The 21270-nt window shown below is 58.7% G+C and overlaps 1 protein-coding gene across 3 annotated transcripts; it reads right to left on the bottom strand.

The window, feature by feature from the left end:
• Positions 1-3941: 3941 nt before the first annotated feature.
• On the bottom strand, positions 3942-21067 carry HEXA (hexosaminidase subunit alpha). Of its 3 annotated transcripts, none has more exons than XM_089309547.1 (14): positions 20772-21067; positions 11670-11762; positions 11011-11076; positions 9698-9829; positions 9216-9326; positions 8576-8677; positions 8115-8247; positions 7277-7457; positions 6536-6622; positions 6280-6352; positions 5712-5895; positions 5504-5594; positions 4653-4757; positions 3942-4165 (listed from the first exon to the last, which is right to left on the bottom strand). In XM_089309547.1, the coding sequence occupies exons 3-14, from the start codon at positions 11056-11058 to the stop codon at positions 4102-4104; spliced, it is 1311 nt and encodes a 436-aa protein (XP_089165673.1). In that variant the 5' UTR covers positions 11059-11076; positions 11670-11762; positions 20772-21067; the 3' UTR covers positions 3942-4101. The 3 variants fall into 3 exon arrangements, with proteins under 3 accessions (XP_089165673.1, XP_002717746.1, XP_017203407.1); XM_002717700.6 differs by having other exon boundaries at positions 9698-9744; XM_017347918.4 differs by lacking the exon at positions 9698-9829.
• Between the last annotated feature and the right edge of the window lie 203 nt (positions 21068-21270).

The raw sequence follows: 21270 nt of genomic DNA, 5'->3' as shown, positions 1-21270 counted from the left end.
GAGGGAGGCTGGGAGCAGGTGGGGAGCTGGGGACACAGCTGGGGACACTGCCAGTCACAGCGGGGCTGCGATGCTTGCGTAGCAGCCAGCCAGCAGAGTGACTGGGGTGCTGGCCTGCAGCCAGGGTGACACATTTCAGGGCTGATAACCAGGAGGTGCAAGAATACATAAGATTTTTGGTAGCCCCTGGACAGGTTTTGCCTGAAGGCAGGGCAGAGTTCCTCAAAGCAGGAGCCTTCCCAGCAGGGCCCAAGGGAGTGGATGGGTGGCTAGTATGGGGATTTCTGGGCCAGAAAAAAGGCAACAGTGGCTTCTGGTGTGTCTCCTCTGGTGTGGTTCACCTTATCCGTGGTTCAGTCTCAAGGTGCCAAATAAGCAGGTTGTAGATGCTCATAATCTATTTGGGCTACATTGAAAATGACCGAATGGATGAAAATTTGAGTCTGCTGCCAGTGGGCTTTTGAGCTCCTGGTCTCGAGCCTGCTCTGGTGAACACCTGCGGCTCCTCTGTGCGGCGCTCAGCCCAGGCAGCAGGTGGGAGTCCTCCCAGGCATGCACGGGTCTCTTCCCCCAGGAGCTGCAAACGCTTTCCTTTTAGAACAGGGCTGTAGTGCAGGTCCAGTCGTGCCCTGACCGCTGCTGCGGTCTTGTTCTGCACACACAGGTTACCTTTTTCATCTGTCTCCCCCATGACTGTCTCCAAATCTCCTTTGTATCTTTCTTCAGAAGTCCTTTAAAACTATCCCCCCCACCTTGTCTTGTTTTAAAGTATCATCCATTATTTCCTCTTTAAATGCCATTTCTAAAATAACTTTTCTTTTATTCTAATTCCTTTTTGAGATCTCAATTTTTTTCTATTTATTTGACAGAGTGAGAGAGAGACAGAGAGAAAGGTCTTCCTTCCATTGGTTCACACCCCCAAATGGCTGCCACAGCTGGCGCTGCACCAATCCGAAGCCAGGAGCTAGGTGCTTCCTCCTGGTCTCCCATGCGGGTGCAGGGGCCCAAGGACCTGGGCCATCCTCTACTGCACTCCCAGGCCACAGCAGAGAGCTGGACCAGAAGAGGTACAACCAGGACTAGAACCGGCGCCCATATGGGATGCCGGCGCCACAGGCGGAGGATCAACCAAGAGAGCCACGGCACTGGCCCTGCTCTCAATCTTTTGAGCTACACTTGGATTACCACCTGCTGTCTCCCAGGAGCACTAACAGGAAGCTGGGGAGTATCTGGGACTGAAACCAGCTCTCTGATATGGGATGTGGATGCCCCAAGTAGTGACTTAACCTGCTGTGTCACAACACCAGCCCCGACTTAAATCTTCCACACCTGCTTCCTTGTCTACCAGGTGAGGGTAACACTGACAGGTGTTATCACAGACTTATTTGTTCCCTGGGTCTCCAATCCGATTTCTGGCCCGGAGTCTAGATAAGCCATCCCTCCAGGCCACCCTTCTTATGAAGATGCTTGATCCCGATGCCCCCCACCCCTCCCCCACCCCCTCCCCCACGCCTCTGCTAAAGGGTGAGCCACCAAGAACTCCTCCACCCTTCTCATGAAGATGCTTGATCCCGATGCCCCCCCACCCCCCCACCCCGCCTCTGCTAAACGGTGAGCCACCAAGAACTAACAGTGAGGAAGTTCAGTGCCAGACTCCAGGAGAAACGAGACTGGGAATGAGTTCTGGCGAGGGGTCACTGTGGGGGGAGGAAGGGCTCAGGACTGGGTGGGGGCATGCACAAGGCTTCAGCTCTTCAAGACAACACAGAAGCAAGTGAGGAGATAGACAGGTGACACTGCCCCCCATCTCGCTCTACACGCATCTGTTGGTTCACAACATTTAAGATCACTTTAGTATTTACTGTGGTGGGGAGGACACAGCATGATGCAATCAGAAAGCGGTAATCACCATGGGGGGAGAAAACCACAAGCCAAGTTCACGACATCTCAAACACCTGACTGGAGAAACACACAGGGACTGTTTCAAATGGATTTTCCTACACCACCAGTGAGACTGGAGGTTTACAGAGAGAACAAAGACAAAAACGTTCAACAAGTAAATATATATGTACATATTTTAAAGTTATTTGAAAGACAGAGGGAGGGAGGGAGGGAGGGAGGGAAGAAGGGAGGGGGAGAACCTTCCAGCTGCTGGTTCACTCCCCAAATGCCCACAACAGCTGCAGCTGGGCCAGGCCAGGTGGCGGGGACCCAAGTACTCCTGCAGTCACAGCTCCATGAGCTGCACTGCGGGAGCACCCCAGCCCCTCAGGACGCACAGTGCCCCGGGGACAGCAGAGGGCCCTGGCAGGAATGGTCTGCCAGTCTCCATCTGCCCGGTTACTTCTGTCCCAGCTAAGCGCAGCACTGCAGAGGGACTTGCCTGCCCCCTGGTGGCGCAAAGAACACAGGCCGGGTCTGAGCATTCACAGCCCAAGTGAGGGCAGGTGAGCGATGGCCACCAGCCCCGGCCTCTACCTGTCAGCAATCCAGATCTGAAGCTGATGTGTACGTAGACACCCTCACAGTACTGGCGTGGCTGGGGAACAGCACACCCTGACACAGAAGGTTTTGAATGTTTAACGTCTGAAAATAAAAAATTACAGACAGGCATTCGGGTGTAGCAGGTTAGGGCACTTCCTGCAATGCTGGCATCCCATGTGGGCACTGGTTCAAGTTCCGGCTGCTCCACTTCTGATCCAGCTCCCTGCTAATGTGCCTGAGCCTGATAAAGCAGCAGAGGATGACCTAACTGCTTGAGTCCCTGCACCTGTGTGGGAGACCCAGCAGACTCACCCAGCTCCTGGCTTCAGCCTGGCCCAGCCCTGGCTGTTGTGGCCATCTGGGGAGTGAACCAGGGGATGGAAGACCTGCCTCTCCCTCTGTAACTCTGCCTTTCAAATAGTCTTTTTTTTTTTTTTTTTTTTTTAGAAAAAAGAAAAAAAAGCCACAGGAACAAGCAATCACAATACTAACTACTGCAGTGCCAAGTGCTTTCTGGTTTCTTCAACTTAGCGTCTGCTTTTAGCTTAACCAAACAAGGTCCACATCATGACCAGGAAGGGCAGGGTCAGCTGACGCTAGCAGACCCACAGGGACTCACCTGCCTCCGCCCCTTAGGCTTAGAGGTACAGGGCAGCCTCCCTGGTGGGCACAGCTCAGAGGTCAGAGCCCTGGGCTGGCCTGGGCAGAAACCCCAAGAGAACTGTGCTGGCAGAGGCGCCCACCCTGCCCCTATAGCGACAGTGCAAGGCGGCTGGATGCTGGGCTCAGTAGAGCCCAGGGCAGCAGACCGCAGGCTGAAGGGCTATGTCTGGGGACCACGCTTTGCCCAGATCCTTCTTGGCTCCAGCTCCCCCAAGCTTCTGCAGGGGGCTTGGGCCAGACCAGGGCTTAGCTAGGGCCAGACCAGGGGGCTTCAATACCCAACCCAAGAAACCCACAGGGCAGCCGCGCAGTCCCTCCTGCACAGGACCTGGGGCGAGGCGCGTCGTCCTCAACAAAACTTGGCCCGGGCACTAAGACCCTTTCCTGGAGCCACAGCGGCAGCCTTGTCTTGTCCCCAGGGGCTCTGCCCACCCTTGAAAATGGTGTGTGGACAGGGCAGGACAGGACGAGCAGGGCCCCCGAGGGACGCGGCCAAGACCACGAGGACGGTGCTGGTGTGAGACCAGGGCAGCCCCTGCGGGCCTTGCTGCTGCCTCTGACCCCTCAGGCTCCCGGGCGTCCCCTTCCTGGATGGGCCTTGACGGCCCTGCAGGAGTGCAGGGAGCAGGCCGGGCATGGAGTGCACTCCTCTGGGCAGAGTCACCCCCAGCCTAAGCTGCAGGCTTCATCCCCAACCCTCAAGCCCTGAGATACGCCTGCCCCCACCCACAGAGCTCCTAGCTGTCCCCTGGAACGCAAGTCACAGGTTTGAAAACATCGGTAACACAGGTGCATGACAGGAAAATGCCACATCCCTCTTTATTGAATGCTAGCGCCAGCACTGGCCCCCTTCTCTCCGGGCACTGGGGCTCGTGGGCAGGGGGCTCCGTGCCCAGCTGGGATGCAGCGGAAGCTCCTAAGGCCAGCACCCTCCACGGTGCTGGGGCTGCTGGCTCAGGTCGGCTCAAACTCTTGTTCACAGTAGCCTACGTTGAGGGGCTGGGCCTGGACCCCTCGTCTGCAAGAGGTGAAGGAACCACGGATGAGCCCTGGAGGCTCCAGTTGCACCCTGCCCAGCTGTCGAGTCATTGCACCAACTATCCAGGGAGCCCACCTCCCGAGCCTCACTTGGGGCAGGGCCAGGCAGCAGGCTCCACTTGATTTTGCTCCAGGGAGACCCAGGAACTTGGGGGAACACCTCCCTGCTTCTACCCGGTGTGCCTGTGCCCCAGCCCCAAACGCCTCGGTGGGGATGCCCGAGGGGAGAGTTGACAGGGTTCAACCCCTGCTTCTGATTGGCTCTGGCTGAGGGCCTCAACTCTGTGGACCTCAGCCACCTGTTCCTAAAGTGTGAATGAACCGCGCCTAAGAGATGGGCCCGGCAGCCTGCGCCCCGAAGCTGGCCTCTTGGAGAGCTAGCTGTCACGGCGACACGGCGACGCCCCGCCTCGCCATTAGGTGCACACCTGGGTCTGCCCTCCACCCGGGCCCCACGGCCTGCTCACCTCAGCAACTCACAGCGGAAGTGTGACAACCGCTGGAAGGCAAATTCCGTGTCTGTCATCAGCTCACTGCTCCACAGCCTCTCGGCTACAGCACCCGCTCTGGGCCTGGAGGGACAGGAAGGGCACCCGCTGGACACACACAGGTCACTGCCTCTTTAGGCTCTGGATGGACTCAGAGCCAAGGGATGTGACCGACACCTTGCTCAGGGCCACAGCGTGGCTGGGTGGCTCCCAGGAGTCTGGGGCTTGGCTCCATCTTCGTTCAAAGGTGGACCGGGACCCCTTCCTTCCCTCTCTCTCTATCCCATGGAAACAAGATCAACTGCGGGGGCTGGCGCTGTGGTATAGTGGTTGGGGCTGTCTCCTGCAGTGCCCGCAGCCCACGTGGGTGCGTTTGAGTCCTGGCTGCTCTACTTCTGATGCAGCTCTCTGCTGTGGCCTGGGAAGGCAATGGAGGACGGCCCAAGTCCTTGGACCCCTGCGTCCACGTGGCAGACACAGAAGAAGCTCCTGGCTCCTGGCTTTAGATCAGCACAGCTCCAGCTGCTGCGGCCATTCGGGGAGTGAAAGAGCCGACGAAGACCCCCTTCCTCTGCCTCTCTGTAACTCTGCCTTTCAAATACATAAATGAATCTTTCTTAAAAGGGGAGGGGGGTAAACTATGCTGATTAAGTGGTACTGAAAACGCAGCTGTGTAGCCCAGGCTGGGTGAGACTCCCGCGGGAACAGCAGGGGCGCCACCGCGTGGGAGCCGTGGACTGGCCTAGCAATCCCTGCCCTCAACACCTCTGGGCTGCGGAGGGACAGAGGCTGTCGTGTGGCCAGCGGGCATTCCCTGCAGTGCCTCTTACCAGAGCCTGGGGACCAGGTTTGTGCTGTCCACGTACTCTCCCCACATGCAGGCCTCTCCACCGATCACCAGGGCCTTCTGCTCCGGCGTACCTGTGGGCCCAGGTACCAGAGGCTGGCGGGGTGACCCCAGGGCTCCCCCTCCACACTCCTCCCAACGAGGTCCCAACCCCCACCAAGTGCCAGCCCAGCCGGGGCTCCCCGCTTCACCCTGAAATGCCAGGGGCTCCACTGTGTAGAAGTTCTTCCAGTCAGGGCCGTAGGAGATGCGGTTCAGGTACCAGGGGGCGGAGAGCAGGGCCCGGAAGCTGGCGTTGGTGATCAGCTCCAGCTCTTTCATGTAGGGCACGGGAGTCTCTTCCCGCCACACCTGGATGATGGTGTCTGGCCGAACCTGCCGCCAGAGCACGTCACGAGAGCACTGGGGGCCCAGTTCCCACGCAGCAGCCAAGGGCTGTCTCCCAGGCCCCAGTGGGCCCTGACAGCGAGCTCCCACGGCACTGCAGGGGCCACAGGCCCTGAGGGTGCTCCCCGCCATCCCAGTGCCCCGGCTCCGCGGCACTGCCTGTCCACAGAGGCACACCGGCCGGGCTGGGACGAGGGGCCTGCTCCCACACACCTGGAGAACCGGGCTGCAAGCCAAGTCTGAGAAGCCTCAGAACACTGGAGGGTTCCCAGCGAGGGAGACAGAGGCTGTGGCCCCCAAACCCAGAGCTCAGTCCGGCCTTTCTGGAGGGGAAGGGAGATGGCCCAGTGCTCTGCCGAGGCCCGCGCTCACCTTCACTTTGTTGTCAAACACTTCCTGCCACACCACGTAGCCTCGGCCGTAATCGGAGACGATGTCCAGCAGCCTGCGGGTGAGGGGCGCTCAGCTCGGGTGGGCGCTCACTCGGTCCACGGCGCCGCTCCTTTGCGGCCAAGCCTGCCCGGGGGACCCTTGCTGCTTGAATGGTGTCTCCTCCAGGGTTGGGAATGGACCCCTCGGCACCCGCCCGAGAGCGGTGGGGACCCCGCCCAGCCCGGCCCCTCCTCACGTCTGGATGTAGAAGGACTCAAGCTGCTTGAAGTCGCTGCCGAAGCCCTTCTTTTTCATGAAGTCCTGGATGTCCGGGTTGGACTTCCTGAGGCACAGGGGGCAGTCACTCTTCCGGGGTCCTGCATGTTAGCCGCCTGCCCCCCCTCCCACCTCAAACGCCAACAGGAAGGTGGGGCAGGGCAGGTGTGGCTGGCAGATGCCAGGTGAGGGGCTGCAGGGCAGGCTGGGAAAGTGCATGGCAGCGGGGAGACACCACGTGATGGGGCCCCGGTGCAGGACAGGAAAGTGTGTGGTGATCCTCTCTGGACCACAGCATGCAGAGCCCCGGCCTCCCTGGGCCGTCCACCACTGCTGCGGACCCCACCCCACAGAGTCACTTCCACGGCTCCCTTCGTCGACCCTGCGGGAGCCCCTTGCCCCTTCCATGGCCGTGAGATCCGGGCCTGGGCTTTCCAGTGAACCCCGAGGGCACCTTGGCACAGGCGTCTCCAGTGCTTCACCCTCAAGCCCCACCCCGGGAACTACTCTCCTCTACAGCTGATGCCCAGAGCTGACTTTTCCATAAACATCCCAAGGATTCCAAAGAGGAGGGAGCGAGAGGCTGCCATACCAGCCCAGTAAAAACCAGGGGGAGCCTGTCAGAGGGGACGGAGGCAGGCTGAGACGCGAGCCCACGGTAGCCCCCGGGGTCCTGCTCCGCCCCCCGACCCCGGTGCTGGCCAGGTCAAAGGGCTCGTACCAGCAGGAGAAGTCAACTTCGTCTCCGCCAAGGTGAAGATAGAAATCCGGGAAAACAGAGCTGACCTCCAGGAAGAACATGCTCATGAACTCGTAGGTGTTGTTGAGGATGGGGTTCACAGGCCCGAAAGAGCCTGAGGGCTGGGCCCCAGAGTAGCAAGGAGTCAGCAATCCAGGGATGCCTGGGCCAACAGGGAACCACATGGGACAGTGTCATGGGTCTGCGTGTGCAGGCATGAGCCTCATGGTGACATGATCTTGGCACCAATATCACACGTACACGGGGTCATGGGCACTGGTCATCACCACCATCTGGCCGCAATCCAAGAAACGTAACCACACCCACCACCACAGACAAGGCTCGGTGCATACCCCGTGCTTCCTGCAGGGGTCGCCCTTGCTCCAAAAGCAGATCTCACACTGCCTTCAGGCAGAAAAGCAGAGGGCAGCCTGATCTCTCTCCTCTTGGTTGCAGGGGGTGGGAGGGTGGGTGGGTTCCCACATTTCCCAAGGGGCCTTTCCCTCGGCCCAGAGTCTCCCTCTTGGAGCTCAGGCCACACAAAACCACTTCATGTTTCCACGAGGCTGGCTGCCTCTCTCAGCCCCGGACCCAGCCGTGGGGCTTAGTGGGGTGCGGGGTGGGGGTCTGACTGGACTCTCAGATCCCTGAGCTGCACTCCAGGACACCCACGTAGAGCGCACGCTCAGCTCAGGGTAGAGCATGGCCGCTCCACACTTGGTAGGTGCAGGAAGGCGAGGGCGGAGCAAACTCTTCAGAGCCACGGCCCAAAGCCCACGCTTCGGTGAGGGGCCCCTGCCGGCCACTGGCACTGCCTCACCTGGTCCCCAGGACAGAGTGTGGCCGGGAGTGTCAAACTCTGCCAGCACACGGATTCCCCGGAGCCGCGCGTACTCGATGACTTCCTTCACGTCTTGCGCTGTGTAGATGTGAGTGACAGGGTTGTAGGAGCCCTGCAAGGCACGAGACACCCTCAGGCCCTCCTGTCCCCAGGGCTCAGGCCATGGAACTTGACCACGACCACCCACCTGCCAAAGCATGGGACTGCCAGTGAGGCAGGCACTTTGCCCATGTGACAGAACCTAAGCACAGAGGAAGTGAGGCCAGGATACCAGTCACCCAGCAAAGCAACGGCAAAGTCTGGACCGGAGGCCTCGTGTCTTGTTTCCAAGCCAGTGTCCCTCCCCTCAGTCAGTGGGCCTGCCTCAGACAGGCTGGCCACGGTGACAGCCACCGCCCTTGCCAGCCGGGGCCCCCCACGTGGGCAGAATGCACACCAACCTTTCTGGTGAGCTCGGGGAAGGTGGCGCTCTCGTACGGGAAGGAAGGGTCATCGACCAGGTGCCAGTGGAAGACGTTGAATTTGTTGTATGCCATGACATCCTGTGGGTCAGAGTACACTAGGAAGCCGGCGGCCTCTTCGGGGTTGGCCTCGGAAAGCCGGGCCTCACTGGTAGGAAGCGGCGGCCATCACCGTGTCCTGGAGTCTCCCATACACCCAGGTAACCTGGGACCAACACTGCCCCAGCCCTGGCCACCTGTGCGGCTCAGCTGACTGCTGGTATAGACAGTGAGGCCAGCTGGGAGCTTAGGCCCTCGAGAGGCAGAAACCTCAGAAGCCAAGGCAGTGCAAATGCACACTCAGCCCCAGCTGCACATCCAACTCGGCAGAGGCTCTGAACACCTCTCTCCTCCGACCTTGTCCTAACCAAACCTCTGCACCTGCCCAAGAGACCAGACTGTCTCGGTCCACTGTAGCCACGGGGGTAGATTTAAATCCCTCGTTACTTTCTGAGTCTTACAGCAGGTCACCTACATCCTCCCAGGAACTCCCCGAGCTCCATATGTTATTCTAAGTCTTTAGGGCAGGGACCCCTTCTTCTACCACCCAGAACACCTGCAGGCCCCAGGGCCCAGGTACCAGAGTGTCCAGGATGCTGGAGAGCGGCAGGTAATGGCGAGATGTGTCCAGAAGCAAGCCCCGGTGCGGGAAGCGGGGGAAGTCATCGATCTCTGTCTTGTTGATGTAGAACTGTGTGGAATAATCACAGGCCACGCTGGGACCCACGCAGCTGAGGGACGCTCATCCACGATCCTTGGAGGACCGCCCGTGACATCCCCCAGGGTGCCAAGCTCCCTGAACACCGCATTCAACAGCCACAAGCAGTCACGTGCCAGCAGCGGTCCCCACGCCCTGCTCAGCCTACCACCTCTGCACCTGACGGACAACACGTTTGTCTCTTCAAAGCAGCGGCGGCTCCACACAGAGCGCATGTCCCAAACCGTCTTCCACCCCTCTCCTCGCATGCCAGCTGGGGGCTGTCACAAGCCCCGGGACCCTGTCCAAGGGTCTAGGAGAAAGACCCAGGTTACAAAGGTGCTTCTTGGAGAGCCCTCACTCACCGTGCCCTCGGCTGATCTCCAGACAAGCTGGCTGAAGGTCTCCAGACCTGCAGAGAAGCGGTGCCTCAGCGAGCAGGGGCGGGGCAGGCTGAGCCACAACACAGCAGCGAGCACGGGAAGCTGGCAGCCACTCTGGCAGGCGGCAGTGTTTTAGGGCCTGCTGCCAGCAGTCAAGGCCCACATACCTGTCTGTGCTTCCCAAGTCCTGAACTCCTGAGAAGCCTAAGAATGCCCAGGTGTGTTAAGAAGACAGGTGCAGGGACAAGGCAGCCAACAGGGCTGTGGCTCCACAGACAGAACTCATCAGGAGCGACAGAGCCATACTAGGCAGTCCCCAGCTCCCGGACCCTCCACCTCTCCCAAACACGACCTCGAGAAGCCACTGGAAGCGTGAATTTCCAAGGAGCCTGGATTCACAATGATAAGGAGTTGCCACCTTCCTCTCCGAGCTGGAGAAGGGACTGGCTCCAGTGAGCTGAAGCAGGGGTGCGGCAGCAGTGGCCAGAGGGACCCTGCAGGGCACCCACGCACAGGCGGGCCGAGTCCAGAGCACGGTGTGTTCCCAGCAGCTGAGCTCTGCTTGCAGAAACCCTGAAGACGCCAGCGCCTGTGGCACACCCGCGTGCCTCCCTCACGCGGACTCTGACAGCCTGTCGTCTGCCACCATCAGAGGCACAGGCGGGTCTGTTGCCGCTGCACAGCACGGGGGCGCGCAGTGGGGAGACAGGCAGGGGGAGCAGAAGTCGCCTCCCAGCAGAGGGATGCCTGGGCAGCAGAGGCTCCCGTTCTTTTAAGACCTGTACCAGGGCCGGTGCTGTGGCGCAGCGAATGAAGCCGCCGCCGCAGTGCCAGCATCCTCTATGGGTGCCGGTTTGAGATCTGGCTGCTGTTTCTGATCCAGCTCTCTGCTATTGCCTGGGAAAGCAGTGGAAGATGACCCAAGTGCTTGGGCCCCTGCACCTACGTGGGAGACCCAGAAGAAGCTCCTGGCTTCGGATTGGCTCAGCTCTGGCCGTCGCAGCCAATTGGGGAGTGAACCAGAGGATGGAAGACCTTTCTCTCTGTCTCTCCCTCTCACTGTCTATAACTCTATGTCTAAAATAAATTTGAAAAATCTTAAAAAAAAGACCCTTTCCAATTATGTGTGTCGTCGTGTGACAGCTGAACTGGCCCCTCCTCCACTGCCTCTCCCTGCTGGCTTGCTCCAGCATCAGCTGAGTCCAGGATAGCCGGGGGGTGTCCTCGGGGGCGGGATTCACTTGGTCTCATGAGGCTGCCCCCCAGGTGGGTCTCCACTGCCCCCCACCGGTTACCTCGGAGTGCTCCCCAGACGCTCTCAGAGACGAGCAAACACTGGTCATCGTTTATGGTCAGAGTGTCTGAAATGGCAGAAACAGCCCACGCGGTAAGGTTCTCCTCCGCAGGTTACAGACCAAAAGCGAAACATCAGAGCAGGACAGCTGTCGGCTGGACAGGCCTGGGGCTGCGTGGGGGGTGGTCACCATGGCAGCTCTGGGGGCCCTGGAGGAGGCTGGCTTCCCCACGAGACCCCAGCAGCCTGGGGCTGAAGGCGATGGGGACACGGACAGGTAAGGACAGAACTCTCCCAACAGCACCCCAGGCACCCCCACCCCTCGGCTCTAGGAGTGTGAGGACGAGGCCAAGGCCTGACCGCTCATTCTGGAAGCCGAGAAGCCCCAAACGCGGCTGCTCAGGGCAGGCAGGAGGCAGCCTTGGGACTCAGGGGCGGCTGCGCCTCCGTGTAAAAGCCCAACCTCCTCCTCCCTCACAGCAGGGTCTCTCGAGGAAAACCAGTGAAGTGTGACTGCGAAGCAGCCAACGTTCCCAGCGCCCGCGGGACGCGGAACGGCCGGCGTGACAGGCCGGTCAGCACGCGCTGCCATCCTCGGTCCGCCAGGGCGTGAGGGTCGGGAACAGCTCCACGCAAGCGCTGGCCCCCAGCGGTACTCACAGTTCTCCACCGACTCCAAGGTAGGAAACTGGTCACACCCCGGCAAGACCACAGACACAACCAGCATGTTCTTCTCAGACGTGTGCCACTTTCCTGCAAGGATAGGGGAACTGGTGTGTCTGAGGTGCCTGTCGTCAAAGGGAGGGGAGGGGAGGGACTCGCCCTGGGCACAGCCCCTGCTCACCACCCAGTCCCTGCCCCACCCAGGCAGGAACCATCTGGGCGGGGCGGCTGGGGAGCCTTGTCCCAGGCGCAGGCTGTGGACCGGCCCCCCTGCTGCAAACGGCGCCAGTGGCTGCTCAGTGCACAGGCAGCCTCCCGCCCAGTTCTAACATCTCTTCCAGCACGAGGTTCTCCTGACGAAAGGGCAGTTCTGTGCTCTGGAGCACACCCAGAATGCTGCTCCCCGGGGGTCCAGGCCTTCCACGTGTCAGAGCCCGGAGCCAACGTCCGCAGACGGAGTGCTGGTGGGAGCTGGGGCCGCACCACGGAGGCCCCGGCGCAGGCACTAGACCCTGTCCCAGCGGCTCCCTTCCCTCCTCTTCCCAGGCAGGCCCTCCACTAAGGAGCATGCTCCGACACACTAACTTGGCCTGGAGACCCCCCTCCATTCCCCCACCCTCCAACCTGCTCCGCTCTGCGGCCTTCAGAGTGGTTCTGAACCTACTGTCCACCTGTTCTTCCCCGGAGCTGCGAGCATCCCACAAATATTGTGTTGGAGCACGTGGAACAACCGAGTTGGGGATGGGACAGCCGGCAGGGCCACGGAGGGCGCAATCAGAACCAGACCGGAATCCCGTTGTCACCCAAGCGGAAGCACACCTTCCAGACGGCCTGGGTGCCCCACACAGGCGTGCACAGTTAACACCTGCACCATGCCTAAACCCGCAGGGGAGGGCACGGGGGCAACTCCAGGCCAGAGGCTGCGGGGTCACCCCAGCTCCCCAAGCAGACAGGCACGGGGCGGAGCCCCCTCAGACCACACCCACACTACCTGCCGGCCCCACTCCCAGGGCAACACCACGGAGCCCCTGCGCAGCTCGCCACGCCACCCACAGGAAGGCACGAGCCCTGGGCAGCTGCCAAACAAGGAGCAATCACAAGGAATCCACAGGCAACGGCCTCAGCCCGGTCCTGACCACACGGGGGAGGGGCTGCACCAACACCAGGCTGACTTCGGGAACCCCACGTAGAGCCGGGAAAACACCTGGTGGCTTTGTTGTTGCCTCCCCAGACTCCAAGCAACACCAGGCACCCTTCCAGAACGATGCCGAGGTAAGGGCTCCTCTTCCGGCACCGCCCACCCTCCCTGCCCTGCCCACACCGCGGAGAACTGTTCCCAGTGCTCTTGGGAAGGGCCGGGGTCTGGCTGCGGAGGAGACACAGGCTCGGCTGCCGTGTCACCAAGCTCCGAGAGGCAAGACTGCGAGATGGCGAAACAGGACGCGCACCAGCCATGTCAAGTTTATCTGAAAGGCAGAGACAGAGATCGTCCATCCAGAGTCACTGCCAGATGCCCAGCTGGGAGCTGGGAACTCAATGCTGGTCTCCCACGTGGCGGCAGGGACCCAGCTACTTGAGCCACCACCAGCAGCCTCCCGGGGAAGCTGCAACTGAGACCCAGGCACTTCCTTGTGGGGGTTCAGTGTCCCAGGCAGCCTGTTAACTGCTGCCCAATCCTCCATCCGCCCGCCACCCCCCACATCATTTCGAAACTGTAGACAGAGTGTGGCCACTGCAGCTACTCTGCAGGAAACGGGCAGGGCAGGCACAGCTGCCTGGAAACACAACACCCAGACACACCCCAGGCCCTGAGAACTGGGTGTGCCCCAGCCCTGGCCTGCAGGCTGGCAGTGAATTCGGAGGCCTCAGGTGCTGAGTGGTGCCCAGAAGGCTGGGCAGCGGTGGGCGGTGGCGGGCTGGGAGGTCAGCAAGGGGAGTTCTGGCCCTGCCGCCACGCCGAGCCCAGGCCTCCCCACAGTCCCGGGCCCATTCTGCCAGCCCAGCCTCCTGCTGCAAACGCTCCCCTCCCCTCCCCGTTCTCATGCAAACCTGGAGGCTTCTTTGGGGTCACTGAAAAGTTTGTATCTTTTTATTTTTCAGATAAAAAAAAAGTTAGCACAGGCTGGCTGAATATCACAGACGGTACAGAAACATTTTCAACAACAACAAAAACACAAAGATACACTTCCACAGGCCCCTCAGGGAAGAGGAGTTACAATCCCTCTGCGGGTCTTCTGCACTTGCACTCACGCCCTTTGAGCATGAATTGCCATCAGACAGGGAAACCGAGGACAAGGCGTGCCTCTCACCACCCAAGTCACCACCCAAGTCCCACTGCTGGACTTGCTGCACACCCACACCTTCTCTCCCCGGCACAGTGGAGCATCAGCCACACAGCTGTGCCCACCTCTCTCTAGGGCAACGAAGACTGCTGGATGTGTATGCCCCAAGTCGCAGGTGTTTGTTCCGGAAGGGAGGGCCTTCCCTGCTGCACTGGGGGGCCTGGAAACTGAAGCCCTGACCCCGGGCGCTCCATAACCGCTCCCTCCACTACCCTGCTGCTCCCGGAACCAAGACATTCCCATCACACCAACGTGCTTGGTTCTCCGAATCCTTGCAGAGTAGAGAAAACACACAGCGCTGGTGATACAGTGGCTGTGGTTTGGTTTATGGACAGGAAAGTCAACCCAGTCTTTGACTGGGCCCCAGGTGTCTATCCGGCCCCTGCAGGCCTGGGCAGTGGGTTCCCATGCCCACTGGGCTCCCCCTTCCAGCTTCACAGCCGTGGTATTCAGGGTCTCCTCTCCTCAGATGCAGCCTGACCAGTCCCTGAGGTCATGCACTTCCTGCCCGCTTCTTCACTCTGGCCTGGGTGTGCTGAGCACTCACTGTGCATCAGACGCTGTGCTGGGCCAGGGCAGTTACAACGAGAAGTAAGGGGCAGCACTGTGGACAGTGTGTCAACCCACGACTTGTCATGCTGGCATCCCATATCTGAGTGCCAGTTCAAGTCCCGGCTGCTCCACATCTGATGCTCCTGGCTAATGCGTCTGGGAAAGCAGCAGAACCTAAGTACCCAAGTACTTAGGTCATGGTCACCCACATGGGAGGCCCAGATGGAGTACCTGGGTTCTGGCTTTGGCCTGTCCCAACCTAGGCTGTTGTGGCCATTTGGGGAGTGACCCAGCAGACAGAACTAACTCACTCTCTCTCTCCCCCTCACGCTGACTTACTTTCTTTCTTTCTTTTTTTTTTTTTTTGACAGGCAGAGTGGACAGTGAGAGAGAGAGAGAGAAAGGTCTTTCTTTTGCCGTTGGTTCACCCTCCAATGGCCGCCGCACCGTGCTGATCCGAAGGCAGGAGTCAGGTACTTCTCCTGGTCTCCCATGGGGTGCAGGGCCCAAGCACTTGGGCCATCCTCCACTGCACTCCCGGGCCACAGCAGAGGGCTGGCCTGGAAGAGGGGCAACCGGGACAGAATCCGGCGCCCCGACCGGGACTAGAACCCGGTGTGCCGGCGCCGCAAGGCGGAGGATTAGCCTAGTGAGCTGCGGCGCCGGCCTCACGCTGACTTTCAAACAAGTAAAATACTCTTTAGAAAAAAGGAAAATAAGCCCCGCTTCCTGCTGTGGAGGAGCCCGCAGTCTAGTGGGACAAACACAAGCAATCACAGCCGGTGAGGCGAGGGCTACGGTGGACACCACAGCTGCCTCCAGAGACGAAGGCAGGCTCACCCCGAGGAGGCCTCGGCACGCCAGGAACCTGACCTAGTGTCCGCCGAGCGACTGTGAGGGAAAGGTACTGCAGCCAGGGACAAGGCCACCTGGTCAAGCTTCTTGTCCGAAGGGGACTCTGGGAACCCAGCAGCCCTGAGCTGGGGCCTGTCCCTCCCAGGCACTGCTGAATTCAGGCTGGACTACAGCGCCTCCTCCACAGGTCCAGAGATCAGCACCTGCTCTGAAGCGCACTCTTTCCATCTGCCCACAAACCTGGGATGCTCTCTCCTCACTCCCAGCCCATCTTCTTTTGTAAAAGCCAGTGTGGGGGGTAAAGCCACTGCCTCCAGTGCTGGCATTCCATATGGGCTCCAGTTCAAGTCCTGGCTGCTCCTCCTCTGATCCAGCTCTCTGTTATGACCTGGGAAAGCAGTAGAAGAGGGCCCAGGTGCTTGGGCCCCTGCACCTGCGTAGAAGACCTGGAAGAAGCTCCTGGCTGCTGGCTTCGAATAGGCCCAGCTCCAGCCATTGTGGCCATTTGGGGAGTAAACCAGCAAATGGAAGACCTCTCCCCCCCCCCCCCCCCGCCCCGTAATTCTACCTCTCAAATAAATAAGTAAAAATCCACGGTTAAAAGCTTTTTTCCTCCTACATTTGACACCTGATCTGTCACTCCCATCCTCACTGCTACTAGAAAGGGAACATTCCCCAGTACCTCCAGATTCCAACAGGTAACTTACGTAACTTAATTAATGTTTTACACGTGTTTTACAAATACATAGATGTTTTAATATTTAAACAATATAGGGATTTTTAAAAAAGATTATTTATTTGAAAGACAAAGTTACAGAAAGGCAGAGGCAGAGGCAGAGGCAGAGAGAGAGAGAGAGAGAGAGAGGTCTTCCATCTGCGGATTCACTCCCCAAATGGCCAGAGCTGGGCCAATCTGAAATCAGGAGCTTCTTCTGGGTCTCCCACTTGGGCCATCTTCTACTGCTTTCCCAGGCCATAGCAGAGAGCTGGATTGGAAGTGGAGCAGCCAGGACTTGAAACGGCGCCCATATGGGATGCCGGCACTGCAGGCACCAGCTTTTACCCACTACTCCAAAGCACCGGCCCCAGTATGGGATCTTAATACGTTTTAGTTTGGTACTTGTCTCTACTTACTAAAATGATCTACAGATCTTTTAATGTGGATCTACAGAGAGCCACATCATCATTTTCAGTGTTGATCAGAATCCCCTCGGTGAGCTATATCGGAATTTACCTAACTTCTTTCCTGTTTGTAGATGTCTATGTATTTTTATAAGCATTACAAACAATGTTCTAGTAAACAAATATTCTTGCATAGACACATATTTTAAGCATCTGTGCAAGATATCGCTTAGATAAATTATTAGAGGTAGAAATACCAGGCCAAAGATAAGAAAATGTTTGACTTTGACACGGCCGGATTACTCTTGCAAATTCTGTGCCAATTAAAAAAATGGATTTAATTTGCTTACTAGATATCCTGCCCTTTTTTAAAAAAAAAAAAAGCTTGTTTATTTTTATTTATTTGAAAGGCAGAATGATAGGAAGAGAGAGAGAGAGGGAAAGAGAGGGAGGGATGGAGGGATGGAGGGAGGGAGAGAGGGAGAGAGGGAGACGGAAAAGGAGAGGGAGAGAGGGAGACGGAGAGAGAGAACACAAGATACAGAGATCATCTACCCGCCATTTCACTTCCCAAATACCCATAACAGTTAGAAGGCAGGAGCCAGGAATTCCATCTGAACAATCCCCATGGGTGACAGGTTTCCAATACTTGAGCCGTCACCTCTGCCTCCCAGGTGTGCACGAGCAGGAAGCTGGATCAGAGGTGCAGGTCCTGGGACATGCACTGGCAGACCAATCCTCTGCACTGTGACACCACGGCTACTGCAGGCATAAAACAAACACATGCATTTAAAGATCGCATCTATTTGGGAGGTAAAGACAGAGAGAGAGAGAGAGAACGCACACTTTCCCATTCACTGGTTCATTTTCCAAATGCCCAGGAGCCAGGAATTCCATCTGAGTAACGACACGGGTGCCAGGCTCTCAGCACTCGAGCCGTGGCTGCTGCCTCCCACGGTGTGCACTAGCAGCAGTGGGTCACAGGTGGTCTGGGGACATGAACGGGCACTCTGACATGGGATCAGTAGTCCAAAGTGGCGGCCTAGACCTCTGCACCGTAACACCCTCGACTAGGTCGTCATTACTTTAAAAATTTCAATACACTGAAAAGTTTTACATATTTGAGAGGTCAAGACAGAGGGGGGGAGAGAGAGAGAGCGCACGCAGGTGAGCGCACGCACTTTCCCACTCATTGGTGCATTTTCCAAACGCCCAGGAGCCAGGAATCCAATCCAGGTTTCCCATGTGCGTTGCAGGAACTTCAGCCATCACCTGCTGCTCTCCAGGTGTGCATTACTGGAACTGAGAGTGGAACCAGGACCCAAACCCAGGCACCCCTATAAGGGATGCAGGTGTCCCAAGGGGCATCTTACCCACCATGCAAATAGCCACCCCACTGCACTGGCTTATGCCCAAACCTTGGACATTCACCTCTCCAACGCTACATCCTTTCAGATCTTTTTCATCTCTGCCAGACTGATGTTAAAAGTTTTTTTTTTTTTTTTTTTTTTTTTTTTTTTGACAGGCAGAGTGGACAGTGAGAGAGACAGAGAGAAAGGTCTTCCTTTGCCGTTGGTTCACCCTCCAATGGCCGCTGCGGCTGGCGCGATGTGGCCGGCGCACCGCGCTGATCCGATGGCAGGAGCCAGGAGCCAGGTGCTTTTCCTGGTCTCCCATGGGGTGCAGGGCTCAAGCACCCGGGCCATCCTCCACTGCACTCCCTGGCCACAGCAGAGAGCTGGCCTGGAAGAGGGGCAACCGGGACAGAATCCGGCGCCCCGACCGGGACTAGAACCGGTGTGCTGGCGCCGCTAGGCGGAGGATTAACCTAGTGAGCCGCGGCGCCGGCCAAAAGATAAAGTTTTAATTTGCGGCCAGCGCCGCGGCTCACTAGGCTAATCCTCCGCCTTGTGGCGCCGGCACACCGGGTTCTAGTCCTGGTCGGGTGCCGGATTCTGTCCCGGTTGCCCCTCTTCCAGGCCAGCTCTCTGCTGTGGCCAGGGAGTGCAGTGGAGGATGGCCCAGGTGCTTGGGCCCTGCACCCACATGGGAGACCAGGAGAAGCACCTGGCTCCTGCCTTTGGATCAGCGCGGAGCGCCGGCCGCGGTGGCCATTGGAGGGTGAACCAACGGCAAAGGAAGACCTTTCTCTTTGTCTCTCTCTCACTGTCCACTCTGCCTGTCCAAAAAAAAAAAAGAAAAAGTTTTAATTTGCATTTCTTTTAACAATGACTGACTCTAAGCATTGCTGTACACATACTAGCCACAGTTTATGTGCGTGTGTGTTTTTTAAGTCTTATTTATTTATCCAAAAGGCGGAGTGACAGAGAGATCTCCCATCTGCTGGTTCACTCTCCAGATGTCTGCAACAGCCAGGGCTGGGCCAGGCCAAAGCCAGGAGCCTGGAGCTCCACCTGCATCATCCCCGTGGGTGGCAGAGGCCCCAGTACTGAGGCCATCCTCCACCGCCTCCCGGGCACATCAGCAGGGAGCTGGCCTGCAAGCACAGAGTAGCCAGGACTTGAACCAGGCACTCTGACATGGGACGCAGGAAACAGGCAGCAGCTTACCCTGCTGTGCCATCATCTCTGCCCCTTAACTTCACTTTTCTGTAGTCACATTACTCTTTTCTCGCTGTACTCTCCTTAAAGAAGATCACAAAGACATTCACAGCCACTTCCTCCTTATCCTAAGAATGCCTGAAATACACACAGATTAAAAAGCAAGAGGCGGCAAGCCGTGAGGGCACACAGATGAACAAGGGATGAACAGTCTCCACTCTCTGCTCACTCGTTAATAACCATGTTGCAGAATCCGGGGCACACTATCTTCCAAGAACATTCAAGGCAAGAGAGCAAAGGTAGCTGGGAGGGAAGGTCTGGCATTTTCAGGGACCACACCCAGACTCCTACCCACAGAAGTAGGCTTCCTGGGCTCAGTGCCACCCAGGGCTATTGGAAAAGCATGACACCACAGATAATAAAGAAAAAAACAAAACAAGCAAACAACAAAACGGCGACAAGAAGAGAGGCTGGTTGCCAACATGGCTAAGCTAACCCAGGCCCTGGTATTCAAAATCAAACACCCAGTTATTCTGCCCCCAGCCCAGAACTCTGCTCCTACCACCCACGTCCTCTGCAGAGACAGCTGCTCCCGCTCTATTCCTCTCTATTTCTCCACTCTTCACAAGAAAAACTGCAACTACATAACCTTCTTCCCGAATTTTCTTCCTCTTTGCTTTTCAAACAAGAAACCTGCTAGCCACCCTGTCTCGCTCAGACCACGCCTTGCTCTTGCTCTGGGAAGGGTTAAAGTAGACTGGGCGGTGGTCTGGTCCAGTCCAAGGGCAGAGGCCCCTTCTCCCCATCCAGCTGCCCATCCCACATTGCCTCCTCACAGTCCGCGGACAATCCCGTGCCCTGATGAGTAATGACCGCATGACTTGGGCCCTGCCTACCTGGGGATCACAAGGTCTTCCCTCCCGTGGGACCGAGCTTATCCTCCAAATTGGAAACAGGAAAAGAAACCCAAACCGAAAAGAAGCAATGGCCAGGGGAGGCGTCTTCAGGACAGCGAAGCATGACGAACCATGTCACTTACTAACTTAACCACCTTTAATCTTGTGCGTGGAGCAAATCCAATCCCGGAAAGGGTCGCAGAAGGCTCTAGACACTGACAGAAGAATCCGTCTTCCATTGTCGAACAAAAGGGTTGGGCGAAGCAGCGGGAGGCAGTCTGCTTTGGGGTAACTCTCAGGGATGTACACGCTACCGATTTCCACCCCGCGGGCACTCCGGGAGCACACACCAGCCCCAACTCTGCGCCCCATCCCAGCCCCACACCTCTGGACGCGCCGTGTGCCACACGTTTACGGAGCCGTGCGTGGGTTCTCGCGTCCCGTCTGCTCTGGTCTTCCGTACCCAGCCCTGGTCCCGTTCTCACGGGGACCCAGACATCTCAGGGGTCTGCTCAGGGCGCAGTATTCTGACATTCTTCCTGTAGCAGGCCAACTCCTGACACAGCTCAAGGGAGAGACTGCAGGCCAGAGTGGCCACAGAGGGTGGGCTCAGGCAGGGGGTACGCGCAGGAGACTGAGCCGACAGCCGGAGGAAAGGGCGGGAGGCGGCGGAGGCAGAGCGACCTGGGGACTGGCGGGACCCGGGTGGGGGCTGCTGCGCGGCAGGGCTCTCTCGGGGGCGGACTTCCAGGCGGCGGAGCACGGACTCACCCGAGAGGCTGGGACGCGGCCAGGACCCGGCCCCGAACAGCAGCTCCCGGTAGCGCTGGAAGGCCTGGTCGAGGACGGCGCAGCCCGGCTGCACGGCCGAGCTCACATGGTAGCGGAACTGGAAGCTGTTCGGGTACAGGGTGTAGTGCCGGCCGGACGTCTGGATGTACTGGGGCCAGGGCCACACGGGCGCCGCCCGGCCAGCGAACGCTGCCGCCAGCAGCAGCGACAGCCACAGCCCGGAGCCGGCCATGGCCCGCCGGTGACCGCCCCAGCGGGCCGACTAGCGCGAGCCCAGGTCAGGTGGGCGGCGGCGCTCACGTGAGGGCCGGCGAGGCGTCACGTGACCGGAGTGCGTCACGTGATTGGGCGCGCATCGCGTAGCCCGGCGGCGCCTGCGGGGACCACACTTCCGGGGTCGGCTCGCGGCTTTTTCCTGTCCCGCCCAGTGAGGCGGTGAGTGACAGCCCCGCCCGGCTCGTCCCTGCTGGCGCCGGGC

The sequence above is a fragment of the Oryctolagus cuniculus genome, chromosome 12 (assembly GCF_051225735.1).
Source record: "Oryctolagus cuniculus isolate XC-2025 breed Fujian yellow rabbit chromosome 12, ASM5122573v1, whole genome shotgun sequence".
Classification (NCBI taxonomy): domain Eukaryota; kingdom Metazoa; phylum Chordata; class Mammalia; order Lagomorpha; family Leporidae; genus Oryctolagus; species Oryctolagus cuniculus.
Note: the sequence above shows the minus strand (reverse complement) of the source record. Positions and strands in the feature narration are given on the sequence as shown.